We start from the raw sequence: 21152 nt of genomic DNA, 5'->3' as shown, positions 1-21152 counted from the left end.
GCCATAACAATCCTCAGAGAGTCCTTTTTGGAGACAGGTGAAAAAGTCTCTTTATAATCAACACCGTCTTTCTGAGTAAAACCTTTGGCGACAAGTCGAGCCTTGTGTCTTTCGATATTGCCATTTGAGTCGAGTTTGGTCTTGAAGACCCACTTGCACCCGACTCTTTTACAACCTTCAGGCAACTCAACAAGGTTCCAAACTTCGTTGTGATCCATAGATTTTAGCTCTTCTTTCATGGCGTCTAACCACTTAATAGAATTCTCACTTTCTATGGCTTGTGAAAACGAAACTGGATTATTATCAACTCCTAAGTCGTATTCCGACTCTTGTAGATAAACCACATAATCATAAGAAATAGTGGATTTTTGTTCTCTTACAGATCTTCTTAATGCGACTTCCTGTGGTTCATCTATGATAGGTTCATTTGGTACGACATCATTCAGTGGTGCTTGGTCGTTAATTTGTTGTTCTTGCAAATCATTATCATGGTCAACATGAACATGAACAACAACTTGAGAGGAAGGTAGACGCAAAGGTACTTGCACTCTAACTTCTTGGATTTCCACATTACGTGGTTCCAAACTCCCACTGACTTCACCATTTTTGATGAACCTAGCATCTCATACTATGGTTAAGACAATAGAATCGATACCCTTTAGATTTTTCTGGATAACCAATGAAGAAACCACTGATTGTTCTTGAGTCCAGTTTCCTTTCATGTGAATTATAAATTCTTACTTCCGCTGGGCAACCAAAAACATGCAGGTGCCTTAAACTAGGTTTTCTTCCCGTCCAGAGTTCAAAAGGTGTCTTAGGAACTGCCTTACCGGGAACCCTATTCAATAAATATACAACGGTTTTTAAAGCATGCATCCACAAAGATTTGAGTAAAGAAGAATTGCTTAACATACTCCTAACCATATCTATTAAAGTATGATTACGCCTTTCTGCTACACCATTTTGTTGTGGTGTTCCTGGCATAGTGTATTGAGCACAGATGCCACGACTTTCTAAGAACTTAGCAAATGGACCAGGGCACTGTCCACTTTCATCATATCTTCCATAGTATTCACTACCTCTGTCAGACCTGACAATTTCACCTTTCTATTTAATTGTCTTTCAACTTCATTGAAAAACACCTCTAGAGTATCTACCGATTGAGATTTTTCATGCAACAAATAGACATATCCATAACGTGAAAAGTCGTCGATAAAAGTGATGAAATACCTTTCTCCACCAAGTGATGGAACGTCAAATGGTCCACAAATATCGGTATGTATAATTTCAAGGAGCCGTGAGCTTCTTGTGGCTGCTTTCTTAAGTGTATGTTTTGTGTGCTTTCCCTTAATGCACTCAACACAAATTCTAAGATCGGTAAAATCCAAATCAGGTAGGATATCATTCTTCACCAACCTTTCGATTCTTTCTTTGGATATATGACCCAAACGTTTATGCCACAAGTAAGCAGATGATTCATTAGATAAACCGCGTTTAGTACCAACATTATGATGCACAGTTAAAAGAGTTTCAGCAAAAAGGGTATCAAGCTTTAGTTTATACAAACCATCACACAAAATACCAGAACCCAAGAAAAGATTTTGTTTGAATAAACTGAAACATCCATTCCCAAAATTAAAAGAATACCCAGCTTTATCGAGTTTAGATATAGAAACCAAATTGCGAGAAACAGAAGGGACATAAAAAGTTTGAAAAAGGTCTAAATGATGCCCAGTGTCTAGGACTAAACGATAGGTTCCAATGGCTTCAACTTGGACTTTGGCTCTGTTTCCCATGAGGATCAATTTTTCATTTTGGCTAATGGTTTGGGTCGTAAGAAATCCATGCATCGTATTTGAAACATGAGTGGTACAACCAGAATCAAGCCACCAAGTATTATAAGGAACTTCAGCAAAATTTGATTCGAAACATACAAAAGCACTAGGCTTACCATTTCTTTCGAACCATGCGTTACGTTTCAGGAAATCTTTATGCCAGTGTCCATTCTTTCTACAGAAACGACACACATCACTGCTTTGTTCCTTCTTGTGGATTTGGGCAGATGACTCATTAGGCTTTGATAGTCCTTGCTTTCCCTTTCCGGTCTTCTGTGGTTTCTTTCTAGCTCCTTTATGACCAACGAGATTGAGAGAATGATTTCCCGGTTTCTTGAGCCTCGCTTCCTCTTGAATGAGCATATTTTGTAATTCATGCACATTCCATTTATCCTTCAGAGTGTTGTAATACGCATGAAATGTGCCATACTTAGGAGGTAAAGAATTGAGGATGAACGTTTCTAGGAAATTTTCATTCACTTCCATTTCCATGGTCTTTAGTCTTGCTGCAATGTTCTTCATTTCGACAACATGCTCATGCATGGTACGAGAACCATCAAACTTCATGGTGGTTAACCTACCCATAGTTCCCCAGCCCGTGACTTATCAGCCGAGTCGGACTGAGAGCTTTCTTCCACAAACTTCATAAATTCTTTAGCATTTTCAGTTTTCTTAAATGTGGACTTGATGTTGTCTTCTACAGTCATTCGCATAAACATTAGGCTCAGTCTGTTAGATCTTTCACAAGCTTTATGGAATGATCTTTGGTCAGCGCTGCTAGCATCAATTAGAGCAGCAGGTTTCTCACTTAAGAGTGCCGAATCAAGATCTACAACACCGAGATGAAACTGAGTTTGTTCAGACCATTCAGAGAAATTAAGACCATTGAACTTAATAACAGACGTGGCTTGCGACTGAAGAGAAACAGGAAAAAGAGGCTGCAAAAATAAATAATATATGCTCACACATTAATTCTTTGAGTAATAAACTTAATCTATAATACAAATTCAGAACACGTGAAATAAACATAAGATATACATTGAAGTCACCTTTGGGCAGATCAACAATATATACGATAAGATAAACATAATTGATGCTAAAAATATAATTTCACATAATTGGCGATTGACATACTTCAATTAGATATATTTGCAATCATTGGATATACTAAACATACCTAACCAAGCATATCAATTGACCACGATAATGTTCATAAATTATAAAACGAATGATCAACCTTTGGGCGATCCGAAAGATTTTATAACCATGAACTTCAATTTACTCATGACAAGAATCATAAAATACCATAATGTCATTTAACTTAAGAGCATCATATAAACATGAGTAATTGAATTTATTTAATTTGATTTCAAAAAACAAAAAAAAGTTATAATTTCGCCACTTTGGTGACTAACAAATTAATCATAATATGGATATCAAAATTAAAATATAAAAACTTGATTGTGGTTGGCGACATAAGAATTTAATATATCAAATCAGTGATCAGATTCAATATGAAATAATAATAATAATAATAATAATAATAATAATAATAATAATAATAATAATAATAATTGACATAAAATTTAATATATGTAATCGGTCAAATCAAGAACAATCACATGATTCATACAATATATATTTTCTTCTTTAAGAGATGGCTATGCATAAAAGCAATCAACAGTGCGTATATCATACAATGTAAACATAAATTTATCATCACAACACCGATTATAGATGAAGTCAATTATCTTTATTGAAAAAAAAAATAAATAAACACCAATTAAATTACACAGACGCAAACAAAATAGCCCAAACCTTCAACATATGCTTTCAACATAATATGATGATCATTAAATATATGATAACGACAAACATTGCTGATTTTGAATAATTAAAGGAAACAACTTTCAATTCAGCGATAATAGAAAAACACATCAATTAGGCGATACCCATAAAAACAACAAAAATATTTAATCGCAAAGGCTTAATCAGATGTAATCGCAGACAAAATCACTAATTAGCCAAGATTCAAATATATATATTTCAGTGGAACAATAATTTCACCGTAATGGAAAATCACTAATCTACTATCAAGGCTCTGATATCACATGTAAGCATAATTTAAACGATCCTAATTAGCCAAGATCTTAGAACTAGATGATTTTCACGGAACAATAGAGATTGAGAAAAACCTATCTCGATCCATGACGAGAGTGACGGTGACAGCAGCGGATGATCACCGGAATTGGTTTCTCTCTCTTGACCTCTTTAGACTTCAGAGCTTTCTTTTGATGGCAGAGGAAAACTACGTAATAGGTTGAGAGATGATCAATCCCTAGAGTTTCTCTTTATATAGACTCACCATCATGGTATAAAGGGAAGTTACCTTTTATTTATTAACCAGTAGAATTTATCTTATTTATTATTAAACTAATGAGTATTAATACACTTGGGCCATAATTGTTTCACACTACAAACCCACGTTGTGCGCTTCAAAACAATGGGTCCAACACGAACACCTTATTTAAAATTTATTCATCATTTCCACATGCGAAGGAGAGCAGAGCCAAAGATCGACCATAAGACGGATATGCGAAGATCTATTGGCACGGCATTGATGATAAACTTGAGGCCAAGGTTGTTAGGGTTGGACACCACTGAATTCACCTCAAATGACGTGGGACTCTCCACAGTAGTCATCCGATATTGGGTGGTGTGCACCCTCAAGAAAAACAATCAAGGCTTCACTTTGCCAACATGACTCGACTCGGAGAGAGAGAGAGAGAGAGAGAGAGAGAGAGAGAGAGAGAGAGAGAGAGACCAAAATCGACAACAACGATAGACAACTAGGGAAAACAACTTCTAGGAAGGGGTTATGAACCCCTCGAATCTCGTTTTTGATAGAGACGCTCTCGTGTTTTTACGAGAGAGATTCATATAAAATGTAGCAAAGTATGTAGTTTTGAAAATACTATAGATATATATATTTTTACAAATTAAAAATAATTCTGTAGAAATACCCAAGATTAGCACTATTGTCAACTTTTTTTTTTCTACTAATGACATTTACTTACAAGGATGTTATGACACCTATTTTTTTTTTAATCTCTATTATTTCCGCTTGTAATTTATCATAAACAAAGCCAATTTTTTTATATTTTAATATGTGTGCATTTTTCATAATCATTTTATATCGTTTTAATTTGTTAATAAATCAATGCACATTGTGTTTGGTGAAACTCAAATTTTTATTTAATTATTTATAAATTGTGTATTAAAAATAATAAATTATGTCTCTAATATTGTAAAATAAAGTTATTATATGCAACACTTTTAGAATTTGAGAACTTGTGGTGAAAATAGTAATATTTTCACTGAGTTAGATGATTTAATTATATATTTTGTTAACGTTAATTTTGTTCACATTTTTCTTATGTCCCCCTAATCAATTTCTTGCCACCGCCGCGTGTATATAATATATATATTTTGTGAATAATACAATAGAATATTGTGTAATTAAGTAAAAAGGAATGAGAACATCTTAGGAAAAAGCGTAAGCAAAGGGGATAATTGGTTATTATGTAAAAGTAAAACTTAAGCGTGGTTTATGATATTTCCCAGATAAGCATTTAATTTTGAAGTTTGAACACATATGCACCACATGACTAATCAAACCCTGACCAAACTCAAAAGTTTATTTGTCAGAAACCAACAGAACTTATATTCCCATACACACACATGTACATATAAAGTATATTATAACATAAAAAATACAATAAAACAGAGGAGGATCTGATTGTGTTGGAATCATCGTCAGCTCAGCAGCGGCGGCGATGCCAGGCCCGGGCCCACACATGATGTACGCGATGAGCGTCGGCGCGAGTCTGACGTGGCTCTCCGACGGAAGGTTCGGGCCCCACCACACGCTGGTCTACGCCGTCAACGCCTTCTTCGGACCCGACATCGGCTCATTCTCCGAGTGGCTCGGCTCGACCGTGTTCGGCTCCGAATCCGGCTCGGCTCTAGCCGACTTCGTCCACCACCCTGTCAGCTACGTCCTCGTTCTTGGCCTCCCTCTCTGCTTCCTCTACTCTCGCCTCTCTCGTCTCTTCCTAAACAAATCACTTCTTTTTTCCGCTTCTGGGGTGAGTTGACTAAGCTTGACTTTTCTGTTTTTATTTTATTTTAATTTTTATGTGTATGAATCTCAGGTCCGATTTTGTAGCTTTTATTGTTATCCTTGATTTTGTAGCTTTTATTGTTATCCTTGTTCGCCGTGAACTTCTATTGATTAATTAATTAGTATTTAGTGCACACCTCAAGTCTCAACAACAAAATGTCTTTAGTTTTTTTTTTCCTGACTCATAAAATATTGGGAAGGGAGTAATATTTTTTTTATTGGGAAATTTCAAGATCTATATGGCAAATGAAGGGAAATTATTTAAATGCGAAAAAATATAATAAATTTGAAATATATGTGCATTTTGATAAGATTGTCACTCAATATTCATATGCGTATGCGGTCATCTGCGCCTGCGGTCATTTGCAAAAAGAGAATAAAAACAAGGGTTGAGTGTTTAAAAGAAATTTGAAAAATGTGCTCAAGGGATATTTTTTTTTTCTTTCAAAATGTACATATTTTTTGAATGTATGACATTTGCCTTTTAATTTCAGAATTTCAATTTTGAATTTTTTTTTTTCAACACGTAGTCTTCAAAATTTCGCTTCTCACCTTAAATAGTACAAATTACAACACAACAATTGTTGGATAGTTTATTGATTACACATATAGTTAACTAACTAGCAACTAACAATTAAGATACATATATATATATATATATGTATATATATTTATCACAATATTACCCAGGGATGTGATAATGTGTATAAATACAGGTTCCTCTAACTAGGAGGCAGTGTTTGCTACTGATATCAGCCGGCTCTCTATCTCATTTCTTCTTAGACCACTTGTTTGAGGTATGTTTGTTTTGGGCAAGTCAGTGATGTCTTGATGAGCCACTTAAATAATCTGAGGCTGTTTATTTGGACCCAAAATAAACCCTTTTCTTCAACAAATGCTTTCGATTTTCGCAGGAAAACGGACACACAAGAATGTACACGTGGATATTAAGCACCGGTTGGTGGAAAAACCGAGCGCCAATAAACCCCGACGCAGTGGTCATCATCGGCCTTCTATGCACCCTCTTAATCATCGGCTTTGTCTACATAAACAGGTCTGCTTTCATTTTTTTCATAAAAATAAAAATGAAGTCTTTGATAGATGAATGTCGAAAAAAGACTCATTCTTGGGCGCGATCTTGTAGAGTTAAACCATTGATCAACGATGCGAAGCAAGGGGTGAAACGGACTGCGAAACTCGTGGCGATCGTGGCTGGTTGTTATGGCTTGTGGTGCGCGAGCCAGATATATTGGGTCGATCCACGCAGGCCCGCGGTTGGTGAAGAGGCGGATCTCGGCGTTCTTGTGTTTCTTGGCGCGTATTTCTTTCTCCCTCATTATCTTTGCATTTTATCCATGAACCCAAAGGATCTTGAATCACAGCAGATACCAAGATAAAGAGGAAAAACATTCAACATACCCAATTTTTAAGCTAAAATAAAGGGATTTAATGATATGTATAAAGTCATGAGTTACTCGTCCCATTGTCAATTATTTTTTAGGTGAAAACTCATGACACTTTTCATGGTATTATCTCACATCCAAAACTTTCAACAATAATGTCAAATTGAAGCACTCCTTGCAACTCACTTTCAAAAGAAGGTTAAGGTCATAGCCATTGACAATGACTTACAATTAGTGGTAACTCATGTGAAAGGAGTACCCAGCCCGAGAGGATACGATGGTTAATTACTTGTAAGAAATATAGAAGAGTTGCTAAGTTCACACTATCACGAACCATGAGCCGTAGCTTGCTTGCGAGCCACGACACTTCCTTTCATTTTTTGTAAACACATTTCTAAACAAATTAAATCAGTGTCATCAAGCCCGAGACGTTGTGGATGGATTTGATCCAAGCACCCTCAAGCAAGAATTCTTCTTTAATGACAAGGCCAAGGATTGAAGCCTAATATCGTGCTTGTCAACATGTCATCATGGGTGAGAAACTCTATTATAAAGGTTTCTAGTCCCCTCTTATGATGTCTAAGATCTTCGGAAGCCCAACAAGTGTTGAGATAAATCCACAAAGAAAGTTGTGGAAACCACGCAGTCGATAGATTCAGGGCCAGTAGGTCCAACGTCAAGGATAATTTTGGAAAACTAAGATTGAAACTTAGAAATACACCTAACCATGCGATACCTTCAAAGCCATGCGTCAGTGCCTACAACTCCACTAGCGAATCTTAGTGCTCAAGTAACACATCATTTTCCATTCATCATGCTATTCTCTTATAGTCGAATTCTCTTATAGTTGAGGAAGTGTGAAGTACATCATAATCGTAGGCGATTACTTCACCAAATAGGTCGAGGCCAAAGCACTGGAAATTATGGCAGCAAAAATTCGAAAGTGTTTCAATTTCTTAGAAAATAACATAATCCATTGATTTGGAGCCAAATCCTTCGTTTATTACGACGTCTTATAGCTTAGCAGCAAGCCGACAAGGGTCGATGGCACGAAGAAATTTTCAAAGTTATATGAGTGTATTTTAATGATGGCTAGGAACTCGACATGAGAAACACTTTTCATGTTAATTTACGACAATGATGGAATAGTCAAGTCGAGGCTTCCATCTCTTCTAACTTGTCTCTCAATTAAAATGAAGATAAGTAGGGAGCCGAAGACTAACCGTCACATCATCAATACGACGGGCCAAAAAATGTTTTGCTTCCCATCTCACAATTAGAAGCGGCATTTATCGCTTCGAAAAAGTCTAAACTAATGTCGTTTCTAAAATTCATTTAGAAGTGAACCATATATACACAAGTTATTAGAAGCAACTTGTCGCGGGATACCATTTAGAAGCAAAAAAAGTCGTCTCTCTAAATCCATTCCCTCCATATAGCGGGAATAGATTTAGAAGTAACATTCCACTACTAAAGCCACTAATCAAGTTTTTCATGTTTTGAATTCATAATATTTTTCATTCATTTAAAATTAATATTATTTTAACAATTCAAAAAATAAAAAAAATTTAAAAAAAATTACTTCAATTCAATCACACAAATAATAAAATCGATACATAATATACCATCGTCATTCAAACGTTTAATAATAAAGTCACTAATACTAGAGTCATACAAATATTTATACAAGTCATGAGTAGCTAAGAAAACGTCAAAGTATGTTCTACAAAGTGATTTGGTTTTTGAGATGGATCAGGAAAAAACCCGGAGAAAGACACTAGACCACCAAATAACTACGGCGAATGAGGAACACGGATGTCAGTCTCGGCAAGGAAAGACCAAATAGGTCTCGGGCGAGAGGAACTACATAGTAGAGAAGCGAGGAAATAGTCGAGAACCATAGAGGCGCATGTTTGTAATAATATCGAACGAGAGTCTGTTCCCGGATAATTCAAAATCTATAATTAAGAGGCCCTCTCTTGAAAGTAGGGACAGTTATTATTTTTTCCTAAAAAATACACTTTGTAATTCAAAGGAAAGAAAGAAAGAAACACAAACTGCTAGTTCATCATTCGATGTTCATCTACCCAACGAATGAGAGCTGAGTATTGAGTACCCGATTACAATTTTACCCACAAATATAAATAATGGTTGTCAGTTACTAAGAAATTGGTTGTCCTACCTATAATTGAAATGATCATTTTTAGACCTTTAGATCGGAGTTCTATGTTGGACCTCATTTATCGCAAAGCCCATTAGTGGGGTCTTGAACGTGGTATATTATGTGGCCCACATGTATATGAAATATCAAGTCATTAGTTTAATAAAATATTGATAAATCTGATTGGTTAATTAATTAAAATATAAATTCCTATTATACCCTGATGGTGAGTCTATATAAAGAGAAACCCTAGGATTGGTCATCTCTCAACCTATTACGTAGTTTTCTTCTGCTATAAAAAAAAAAGCTCTGAAGTCTAAAGAGGTCAAGAGAGAGAAACCAATTCCGGTGATTATCTGCTACCGTCACTGTCACTCTCGTCATGGATCGAGGTAGGTTTTCTCAATCCCTAATGTTCTGTGAGAATCATCTAGTTCTAAGATCTTGACTATTAGGATCGTTTAAATTATGCTTACATGTGGTATCAGAGCCTTGATTGTGAATTAGTTATTTTCCGTTTATGAATCATCTTCGCTGTGTTGCTATTATTTTGTTCGGATCCGATCGAGTTACGTTTTGTGATTGTCTTTCGAAATTCCCAAATATTGAATCTGTATCAATCCTTTTTTTTGTGATTGTTTTCATGTTTCGAACAAGGATTGAAATCTCGCATCTCGCGGTCGTACCGCACTTCGAATTTTGGGGGTATCTCGTCCCGTACCATGGTATTCCGCGGTATTTGATGAACGTTCGGGGTATCTCGTACCGCGTGGTAAACCGCATTTCGCGGGGTATACCGCAAAAAAATGGTATTCCGCGGGATATTTGAACAATAAATAAATTTTAAAAAAATACTTTCCAATTTTCATGTATACAAAGAAAATTTTAACATAGAATTTTTATATATAGACATATTTATTAAATATAAATTTAAAATCTTAGAGTATCGAACACATAAAACACAATTCAGTCACGAAATTACTAGTAAATAAAAGTGTTTCCATTTACACTATATACTATTATAATACAAATCCAAAACTAAATTAATTATATAAAATAAAACATACATTTGTCTTTTTTTATTTTCTTAATAATTGATAAAAAAAATAAATGACAATTGTAGGAAAAAAAATATGCCATATATATATATATATATATATGTTTTTAAAGTTTAATTGTATAAGGAAAACATATATTTTTTTGTACAGAATGTAATTTTTTTTACTCATACTATTATATTTAGATAGTATGTGACTATGTGTTTGACAAAGAAAAAAAAGCAAGTATATTCTCTTTACATGGTTCAAAAACGTGTATTAGAAATAGCAACACATATATGTCTACAAGGAATTGTGTGGCAGTCATCACATTGCAACCCATGTAACAGAATGTATTGTTTTTTTTTTACTCACTGTTTGACAAGTCAAAGAAAAAAAAAGCAAGTAACTTGTATTAGAATTTAGAAATAGCAACGCATATGTGTGCAAGGTGGCAGTCTATCACATTGCAAAAGAATCCCACATCGGAAGTAAAATGTACATTTTAATAATGAAACAACTATAAATAGCTTGAGTGTGTTGGGCATTCTTACTTCAAAAATTTGGCTACATTTATTATTATTTGGGCCTGTGACGGGCCCAAAAAACAGTTTAAATCTCGCGCGAGATACCTCCATCTCGCGCGAGATTTCAACTCTTGGTTTCGAAATACTCACTGATTCTTTAATGGATAAGAATTAAGAACATCATTCTTCTTTGGCAGTGTGCCGTATGAGTGGGCCATTGAAATCAAGTTATGAAGTTAGAAACGTATATTGAATGTTTGATTGATTATTGTGGATTTTCGTGAAAGTTAATGCATGAAGTTTGTTTTAATTTTGATGAAATTATGTATTTGGTTCATTCTCTTGTTTTTGCTGCAAGTTTTGTTTGTCAGCCTATTTGTTTTCCTTTTCCTTTATTGAATAGACATAAGTTTGACAGGATGCCTTTGCACGTCTTTAAGTTAAAGATTGATTTTTTTTTTTTTTTTTTTTTGTTAAAGTCTCTATTGCACAATATTTGATATTCAAGTCATCAAATCTGCTAATGTGGACGCTGTTAACTATTTCTTTTGAGTTTTGTTTCTCATGTCATGAATACCCAGATTTGGTAAATTACGTTGCATATCTCTGAATATCCTCTTATTATTCAGTGGATGGTTTTAATTAATAAAGCTTGAATTACTTGGAGGAGTTTGACATTACCGAATCATATTTATTCATTCTATTTTAACTATGATATTCATATAAAGTTTGATTTGTTAGTCACCAAAGTGACCAAATAAGAAAGTTTTGGGTATCAAATTAAATAAATTCAATTACCCATGTTTATGCGATACTTTTAAGTTAAATGACATTATGTTTATCATGAGTAAATTGAAGTTCATGGTTATAAAATATTTTGGATCGCCCAAAGGTTGATTATTCGTTTTATAATTCATGAACATTATGGTGGTAAATTGATATGCTTGGTTAGTTATGTTTAGTATATCCAAAGATTTCAAATATATCTAATTCAAGTATGTCAATAACCTATTATGTGAAGAAAAAAAAAAAAATTTAGCATAATTTATGTGTACCTTATTGTATATATTGTTGTTCTGCCCAAATGTGACTTCAATGTGTACCTTATGTTTGTTTCACGTATTCTGAATCTGTATTATGGATTAGGTTTACTACTCAAAGCATTAATGTGTGAGCATATATTATTATTTATTTTTGCAGCCTCTTTTCCTGTTTCTTTTCAGTCGCAAGCCACGTCTGTTATTAAGTTCAATGGTCTTAATTTCTCTGAATGGTCTGAACAAGTTCAGTTTCACCTCGGTGTTCTGGATCTTGATTTGGCACTTTTAAGTTAGAAACCCGCTGCTCTAACTGATGCTAGCAGCGCTGACCAAAGATCATTCCATAAAGCTTGGGAAAGATCTAATAGACCGAGCCTAATGTATATGCGAATGACTGTAGAAGACAACATCAAGTCCACATTTAAGAAAACTGAAAATGCTTAGGAATTTATGAAGTTTGTGGAAGAAAGCTCTCAGTCCGACTCGGCTGATAAGTCACGGGCTGGGGCACTAATGGGTAGGTTAACCACCATGAAGTTTGATGGTTCTCGTACCATGCATGAGCATGTTGTCGAAATGAAGAATATTGCAGCAAGATTGAAGACCATGGGAATGGAAGTGAATGAAAATTTCCTCGTAACGTTCATCCTCAACTCCTTACCTCCTGAGTATGGCACATTTCACGTGCATTACAACACTCTGAAGGATAAATGGAATGTGCATGAATTACAAAGTATGCTCATTCAAGAGGAAGCGGGGCTTAAGAAATCGGGAAATCATTCTGTCAATCTCGTTGGTCATAAAGGAGCTAGAAAGAAACCATGGAAGACTGGAAAGGGCAAGCAAGGACTATCAAAGCTTAATGAGTCATCTGTCCAAATCCACAAGAAGGAACTAAGCGATGATGCGTGCCGATTCTGTAAAATGATTGGGCACTGGCAGAAAGATTGCCCAAAACGTAAGGCATGGTTCGAAAGAAAGGGTAAGCCTAGTGCTTTTGTGTGTTTCGAATCAAATTTTGCTGAAGTTCCTTATAATACTTGGTGGCTTGATTCTGGTTGTACCACTCATGTTTCAAATACGATGCAGGGATTTCTTACGACCCAAACCATAAGCCAAAATGAAAAATTCATCCTCATGGGAACCTATCGTTTAGTCCTAGATACTGGGCATCATTTAGACCTTTTTCAAACCTTTTATGTTCCTTCTGTTTCTCGCAATTTGGTTTCCATATCTAAACTCGATAAAGCTGGGTATTCTTTTAATTTTGGGAATGGATGTTTCAGTTTATTCAAACAAAATCTTTTATTGGGTTCTGGTATTCTTTGTGATGGTTTGTACAAACTAAAGCTTGATACCCTTTTTGCTGAAACTCTTTTAACCGTGCATCATAATGTTGGTACTAAACGTGATTTATCTAATGAATCGTCTGCTTACTTGTGGCATAAACGTTTGGGTCATATATCCAAAGAAAGAATCGAAAGGTTGGTAAAGAATGATATCCTACCTAATTTGGATTTTACTGATCTTGGAGTTTGTGTTGAGTGCATTAAGGGAAAGCACACACGACAGACACTTAAGAAAGCAGCCACAAGAAGCTCACAACTCCTTGAAATTATACATACCGATATATGTGGGCCATTTGACGTTCCATCACTTGGTGGAGAAAGGTATTTCATCACTTTTATCGACGAATTTTCACGTTATGGATATGTCTATTTGTTGCATGAAAAATCTCAATCGGTAGATACCCTAGAGGTGTTTATCAATGAAGTTGAAATACAATTAGAAAGAAGCTAGAAAGAAATCGGGAAATCATTCTGTCAATCTCGTTGGTCATAAAGGAGCTAGAAAGAAACCATGGAAGACTGGAAAGGGCAAGCAAGGACTATCAAAGCTTAATGAGTCATCTGTCCAAATCCACAAGAAGGAACTAAGCGATGATGCGTGCCGATTCTGTAAAATGACTGGGCACTGGCAGAAAGATTGCCCAAAACGTAAGGCATGGTTCGAAAGAAAGGGTAAGCCTAGTGCTTTTGTGTGTTTCGAATCAAATTTTGCTGAAGTTCCTTATAATACTTGGTGGCTTGATTCTGGTTGTACCACTCATGTTTCAAATACGATGCAGGGATTTCTTACGACCCAAACCATAAGCCAAAATGAAAAATTCATCCTCATGGGAACCTATCGTTTAGTCCTAGATACTGGGCATCATTTAGACCTTTTTCAAACCTTTTATGTTCCTTCTGTTTCTCGCAATTTGGTTTCCATATCTAAACTCGATAAAGCTGGGTATTCTTTTAATTTTGGGAATGGATGTTTCAGTTTATTCAAACAAAATCTTTTATTGGGTTCTGGTATTCTTTGTGATGGTTTGTACAAACTAAAGCTTGATACCCTTTTTGCTGAAACTCTTTTAACCGTGCATCATAATGTTGGTACTAAACGTGATTTATCTAATGAATCGTCTGCTTACTTGTGGCATAAACGTTTGGGTCATATATCCAAAGAAAGAATCGAAAGGTTGGTAAAGAATGATATCCTACCTAATTTGGATTTTACTGATCTTGGAGTTTGTGTTGAGTGCATTAAGGGAAAGCACACACGACAGACACTTAAGAAAGCAGCCACAAGAAGCTCACAACTCCTTGAAATTATACATACCGATATATGTGGGCCATTTGACGTTCCATCACTTGGTGGAGAAAGGTATTTCATCACTTTTATCGACGAATTTTCACGTTATGGATATGTCTATTTGTTGCATGAAAAATCTCAATCGGTAGATACCCTAGAGGTGTTTATCAATGAAGTTGAAATACAATTAGAAAGAAGCTAGAAAGAAATCGGGAAATCATTCTGTCAATCTCGTTGGTCATAAAGGAGCTAGAAAGAAACCATGGAAGACTGGAAAGGGCAAGCAAGGACTATCAAAGCTTAATGAGTCATCTGTCCAAATCCACAAGAAGGAACTAAGCGATGATGCGTGCCGATTCTGTAAAATGACTGGGCACTGGCAGAAAGATTGCCCAAAACGTAAGGCATGGTTCGAAAGAAAGGGTAAGCCTAGTGCTTTTGTGTGTTTCGAATCAAATTTTGCTGAAGTTCCTTATAATACTTGGTGGCTTGATTCTGGTTGTACCACTCATGTTTCAAATACGATGCAGGGATTTCTTACGACCCAAACCATAAGCCAAAATGAAAAATTCATCCTCATGGGAACCTATCGTTTAGTCCTAGATACTGGGCATCATTTAGACCTTTTTCAAACCTTTTATGTTCCTTCTGTTTCTCGCAATTTGGTTTCCATATCTAAACTCGATAAAGCTGGGTATTCTTTTAATTTTGGGAATGGATGTTTCAGTTTATTCAAACAAAATCTTTTATTGGGTTCTGGTATTCTTTGTGATGGTTTGTACAAACTAAAGCTTGATACCCTTTTTGCTGAAACTCTTTTAACCGTGCATCATAATGTTGGTACTAAACGTGATTTATCTAATGAATCGTCTGCTTACTTGTGGCATAAACGTTTGGGTCATATATCCAAAGAAAGAATCGAAAGGTTGGTAAAGAATGATATCCTACCTAATTTAGATTTTACTGATCTTGGAGTTTGTGTTGAGTGCATTAAGGGAAAGCACACACGACAGACACTTAAGAAAGCAGCCACAAGAAGCTCACAACTCCTTGAAATTATACATACCGATATATGTGGGCCATTTGACGTTCCATCACTTGGTGGAGAAAGGTATTTCATCACTTTTATCGACGAATTTTCACGTTATGGATATGTCTATTTGTTGCATGAAAAATCTCAATCGGTAGATACCCTAGAGGTGTTTATCAATGAAGTTGAAATACAATTAGAAAGAAAGGTGAAAATTGTCAGGTCTGACAGAGGTGGTGAATACTATGGAAGATATGATGAAAGTGGACAGTGCCCTGGTCCATTTGCTAAGTTCCTAGAAAGCCGTGGTATTTTTGCTCAATACACTATGCCAGGAACACCACAACAAAATGGTGTAGCAGAAAGGCGTAATCGTACTTTAATAGATATGGTTAGGAGTATGTTAAGCAATTCTTCTTTACCCAAATCTTTGTGGATGCATGCATTAAGGACCGCTGTATATTTATTGAACAGGGTTCCCAGTACGGCAGTTCCTAAGACACCTTTTGAACTGTGGACGGGAAGAAAACCTAGTTTAAGGCACCTGCATGTTTTTGGTTGCCCAGCGGAAGTAAAAATTATAATCCACATGAAAGGAAACTGGACTCAAGAACAATCAGTGGTTTCTTCATTGGTTATCCAGAAAAATCTAAAGGGTATCGATTCTATTGTCCTAACCATAGTACGAGAATTGTTGAAACTGGTAATGCTAGGTTCATCGAAAATGGTGAAGTCAGTGGGAGTTTGGAACCACGTAATGTGGAAATCCAAGAAGTTAGAGTGCAAGTACCTTTGCCTCTACCTTATTCTCAAGTTGTTGTTCCTGTTCATGTTGACCATGATAATGATTTGCAAGAACAACAAATTAACGACCAAGCACCATTGAATGATGTCGTACCAAATGAACCTATCATAGATGAACCACAAGAAGTCGCATTAAGAAGATCTGTAAGAGAATGAAGATCCGCTATTTCTGATGATTATGTGGTTTATCTACAAGAGTCGGAATACGACTTAGGAATTGATAATGATCCAGTTTTGTTTTCACAAGCCATAGAAAGTGAGAATTCTATTAAGTGGTTAGACGCCATGAAAGAAGAGCTAAAATCTATGGATCACAACGAAGTTTAGGACCTTGTTGAGTTGCCTGAAGGTTGTAAAAGAGTCGGGTGCAAGTGGGCCTCGACTCAAATGGCAATATCGAAAGACACAAGGCTCGACTTGTCGCCAAAGGTTTTACTTAGAAAGATGGTGTTGATTATAAAAGAGACTTTTTCACCTGTCTCCAAAAAGGACTCTCTGAGGATTGTTATGGCTATGGTATCTCATTACGATTTAGAGCTCCATCAAATGGATGTGAAAACTGCTTTTCTGAATGGGAATTTATGAAGAAGTGTTCATGGATCAGCCTGAAGGTTTTATGGTTGACGGAAAGGAACATATGGTATGTAAATTGAAGAAGTCAATTTATGGACTTAAACAAGCTTCCCGAAAATGGTATCTCAAGTTCAACGATACCGTAACATCTTTTGGATTTAAAGAAAACATCGTTGACCGATGTATATATCTGAAGATCAATGGGAGTAAGTTTATAATTCTAGTTTTGTATGTTGACGACATCTTACTTGCAACTAATGATCTTGGTTTATTACGTCAAACCGAGGAGTTTCTCTCTAAGAACTTTGAAATGAAAGATATGGGTGAGGCATCCTATGTGATCGGAATAGAGATATCTCGTGATAGATCACAAGGATGGTTGGGATTGTCTCAGAAAGCATACATTAATAAATTTCTTGAGAGATTCAAAATGGACAAATGCTCTGCAGGTGTTGTTCCAATTCAGAAGGGAGATAAATTTAGTCTCAATCAATGTCCAAAAAATGAATTGGAACGCAAACAAATGGAACAAATTCCTTATGCGTCTATTGTTGGAAGCTTGATGTACGCACATACTTGTACCAGGCCAGACATTAGTTTTGCTGTCGGAATGCTGGGCAGGTATTAAAGTAATCCAGGAATAGATCATTGGAAAGCTGCAAAGAAAGCACTGAGGTATCTGCAAGGAACGAAGGATCGTATGCTCACTTATAAAAGATCCGATCACCTCGAGGTGATAGGATATTCAGATTCAGATTATGCCGGATGCGTGGATTCCAGAAAGTTCACTTTTGGCTATATGTTCCTTTTAGCCGAAGGAGTGATTTCATGGAAGAGTGCGAAGTAGACTGTCATTGCTGCATCCACTATGAAAGCTGAGTTCGTAGCATGCTTTGAGGCTACAGTTCATGGGTTATGGCTGCAGAACTTTATTTCGGAGCTTGGAATTGTCGACACTATCGCTAAGCCGCTGAAAATTTACTGTGATAATTCCGCAACAGTCTTCTTTTCTAAGAACGACAAGTATTCGAAGGGTGCTAAGCATATGGAGATAAAATACTTTTCCGTTAAAGAAGAAGTTCAGAAACAAAGGGTGTCAATCGAACACATTAGCACAAAGCTTATGGTAGCAGATCCATTAACGAAAGGATTGTCTCCAAAGGCATTTACTGAACATGTCGAAAGAATGGGGATCCTTGGATGTCATCATTGACGTAATGTATGTTTTATGTGATTGACACTTTGAGCTCGTTTATTTAGTTTCTGATATGAAGTAATGAATCTTGTTTTCTATTATGATTAGTATATACATGAATGCATTATATGATCAAGATTCGGACCATTATGAATACCTTATTACGTGTCATGTTAGGTGTGAAGCTAGTATTGTGATACATGGAAGGGACTATGTCGATAAATTGACGTACAACCGCTATGATCCTTATTAGTTTTCATACTTAATAGAGACTTTATGATGTAATCAATTTTATGACGGATTTATCTTATGATATGCGCACTTATGTTTTACTATTAAACTATATGGTATGACACATGGGCCAAGTGGGAGAATGTTGGACCTCATTTATCCCAAAGCCCATTAGTGGGTCTTGAACGTGGGTTATTATGTGGCCCACGTGTATATGAAATATCAAGTCATTAGTTTAATAGAATATTGATAAATCTGATTGGTTAATTAATTAAAAGGTAAATTCCTATTATACCCTGATGGTGGGTCTATATAAAGAGAAACCCTAGGGATTGATCCTCTCTCAACCTATTGCGTAGTTTTCATCTGCCATCAAAAGAAACCTCTGAAGTCTAAAGAGGTCAAGAGAGAAAAACCAATTCCGGTGATTATCCGCTGCTGTCATCGTCACTCTCGTCATGGATCGAGGTAGGTTTTCTCAATCCCTAATGTTCTGTGAGAATCATCTAGTTCTAAGATCTTGACTATTAGGATCGTTTAAATTATTCTTACATTCTAGTGTTTCGAAAACTAACACTGAACACTAAGGAGCTGATTAGCTCTGAGGTCCATGACCATGAGACGATATTGGTAATAAGCTCATTCCATACTAGAACCTAAGTACCTTTTTCCCAAGAACCTACATGCTGAAATTGTTAAACAGTTGGCACATTTTCCAGCCGTGGAATGTGAAAAATTTGACGATCATCTGCCAAGAATTACGATTCCCCATTAGATGCTAGTGGGTCAACATAGGCTTAACTAAGTCTTGTTCAAATTTAAGTTCACAACTATCTTCTTTTTCGCTCTGTGCGTTGCATGTGTTTGGAAATATCCATCCCTTTGTTCCATTAAGGTTTTTTTTATTTTTTTATTATTTTTTTTTTTTTGGACTAGTTCCATTAAGCCTTGCTCTCTTTTAAGTATTTTGGTTTTGTGTTATTCTCGGACGGAGCCAAACATCAAACTTGGGGTGTAACAGTAAAAAAAAAAACAATTAGAGTAAAAAGTAAAATTGAATGAGGGCAAAAAATGATAATGATTGTGTTTAGCTTAGCTTATTAAGCCCGTTTTTATAATTTTTTTTAAAGCCCAAGCATTTCAAAATGTTTGGTAAAATAGCTTTTATTAAAAGTTGAAAAGTGATTATGCTAAGTATAAAAGAAAATAAAAAAAGTAAGTTTTTCGTAGTTTTTGGGAAAATCAGTTTTTTTCAAAAGCATAATCTAAAGCATTTTTTTAAAAGCAAAATTATGTCAAACGGTGTCAATATTTTAAAATTAGCGCCTAACTTTTTATTTTATTTGTTATTTTTAAATTTTTTATGCTATAAATATAATGATGAGAACATGACCAGCAAGGAGTCGCAAGCCAAGTATCACGTGCCATTAGGACATATGACAAAAGCTCGCGCCAAGAAATTCAAGGAAGAGCTTAACAACCTGATCATGAAGCTCCAAGATGAAGCAAGAGATAAGCGGGAGAAAGAAGGAATCCAAAGAGGCTAATATACACCATTTAAGAATGTTATTCGGATCAGCCTTGATTAAGACATCATTTTAATTCTTGAGTATTTAGACTATGCTTTATTTTATGTTTTAGGCCATAAACTTGTTGTTTAGAACCCATTTGTGTTGGTATTGGGTTGAGCCTTTTATTTTGATAGTTATTTAGCTTAAAACAAGTGTCATGGGCCTGTTACAAGGACCTAGTATGATGAATTTAGGGTCGTTGTAAACATCTTTAAATAGCCTTTTAAGCTGAATGAAATGGGAACTCAGATTACAACTTTTCAAAACTTGTGAAAATTTACTCTCTTTCTTTGGTACGTCTTAAGAACTACTCGAATCCTTGCAAAGCAGTGCTTGTGAGATTTCGATCCTGACTCATCAGACGGTCTTTCACTGTCGTTCGTGGCATCATTCATTCCACCCTCGTTCCTAATTCGTAGAACTATCCGCCGCTGTGCTATTTAGGATATTGGGTCTCAGAGCAAGTCGATCGAGGTCCATATCAAGTGGTATCAGAGCTCTGCTCTACGTTAGGTCTGCTTATCATTTTTTTTCCATTGTTCGTCTTTATCATTTCAGCCATCTGAATCTATTCATCACAAAAAAAAAATAGTAATACTTGTTTCCCGAAATTATTTTTAGGTCAGATTTGAAACAGTCATACCTTTTGATTCTGGTATCTGATCTAGGCGCATAATATTTCAAATCGAAGATCTTTTTATAATCTCTATAATCAATTAAGGGTTTATTAGTAAACCTTATATTCAGGGAAAAGTTTGTTTCCTGTCTTTTTTGTGCCTAAAGAAATTTATGCGCAGCTTCACTCAAAATTCTTTGTTTAATTTTCTTTTTCTCAATATTTTAAGTGGTTTCCTGTTTTTGTTTTTTTTTTCCTTTTATTTTCCCCTTTTTTTTCTACTTTCCTTTTTTATATTTGACGCTTCTT

General features: G+C 35.6%; 1 protein-coding gene and 1 pseudogene across 1 annotated transcript; both read left to right on the top strand.

Annotated features, from left to right (window-relative positions):
• The first annotated feature begins 5524 nt into the window (after window positions 1–5524).
• On the top strand, window positions 5525–7554 carry LOC149383665 (uncharacterized). The gene is made up of 4 exons (XM_089629268.1): window positions 5525–5983; window positions 6735–6815; window positions 6933–7072; window positions 7163–7554. The coding sequence occupies exons 1-4, from the start codon at window positions 5672–5674 to the stop codon at window positions 7413–7415; spliced, it is 786 nt and encodes a 261-aa protein (XP_089485394.1). The 5' UTR covers window positions 5525–5671; the 3' UTR covers window positions 7416–7554.
• Window positions 7555–12070: 4516 nt separating this feature from the next.
• LOC149383664 (uncharacterized) lies at window positions 12071–17242 on the top strand (annotated as a pseudogene).
• Window positions 17243–21152: the final 3910 nt, after the last annotated feature.

This window comes from Urtica dioica, chromosome 10, assembly GCF_054948205.1.
Source record: "Urtica dioica subsp. dioica isolate 48M chromosome 10, U.dioica_male_clone48M_v1_H2, whole genome shotgun sequence".
Lineage (NCBI taxonomy): Eukaryota > Viridiplantae > Streptophyta > Magnoliopsida > Rosales > Urticaceae > Urtica > Urtica dioica.
This window is presented reverse-complemented; position numbering and strand designations above follow the sequence as displayed.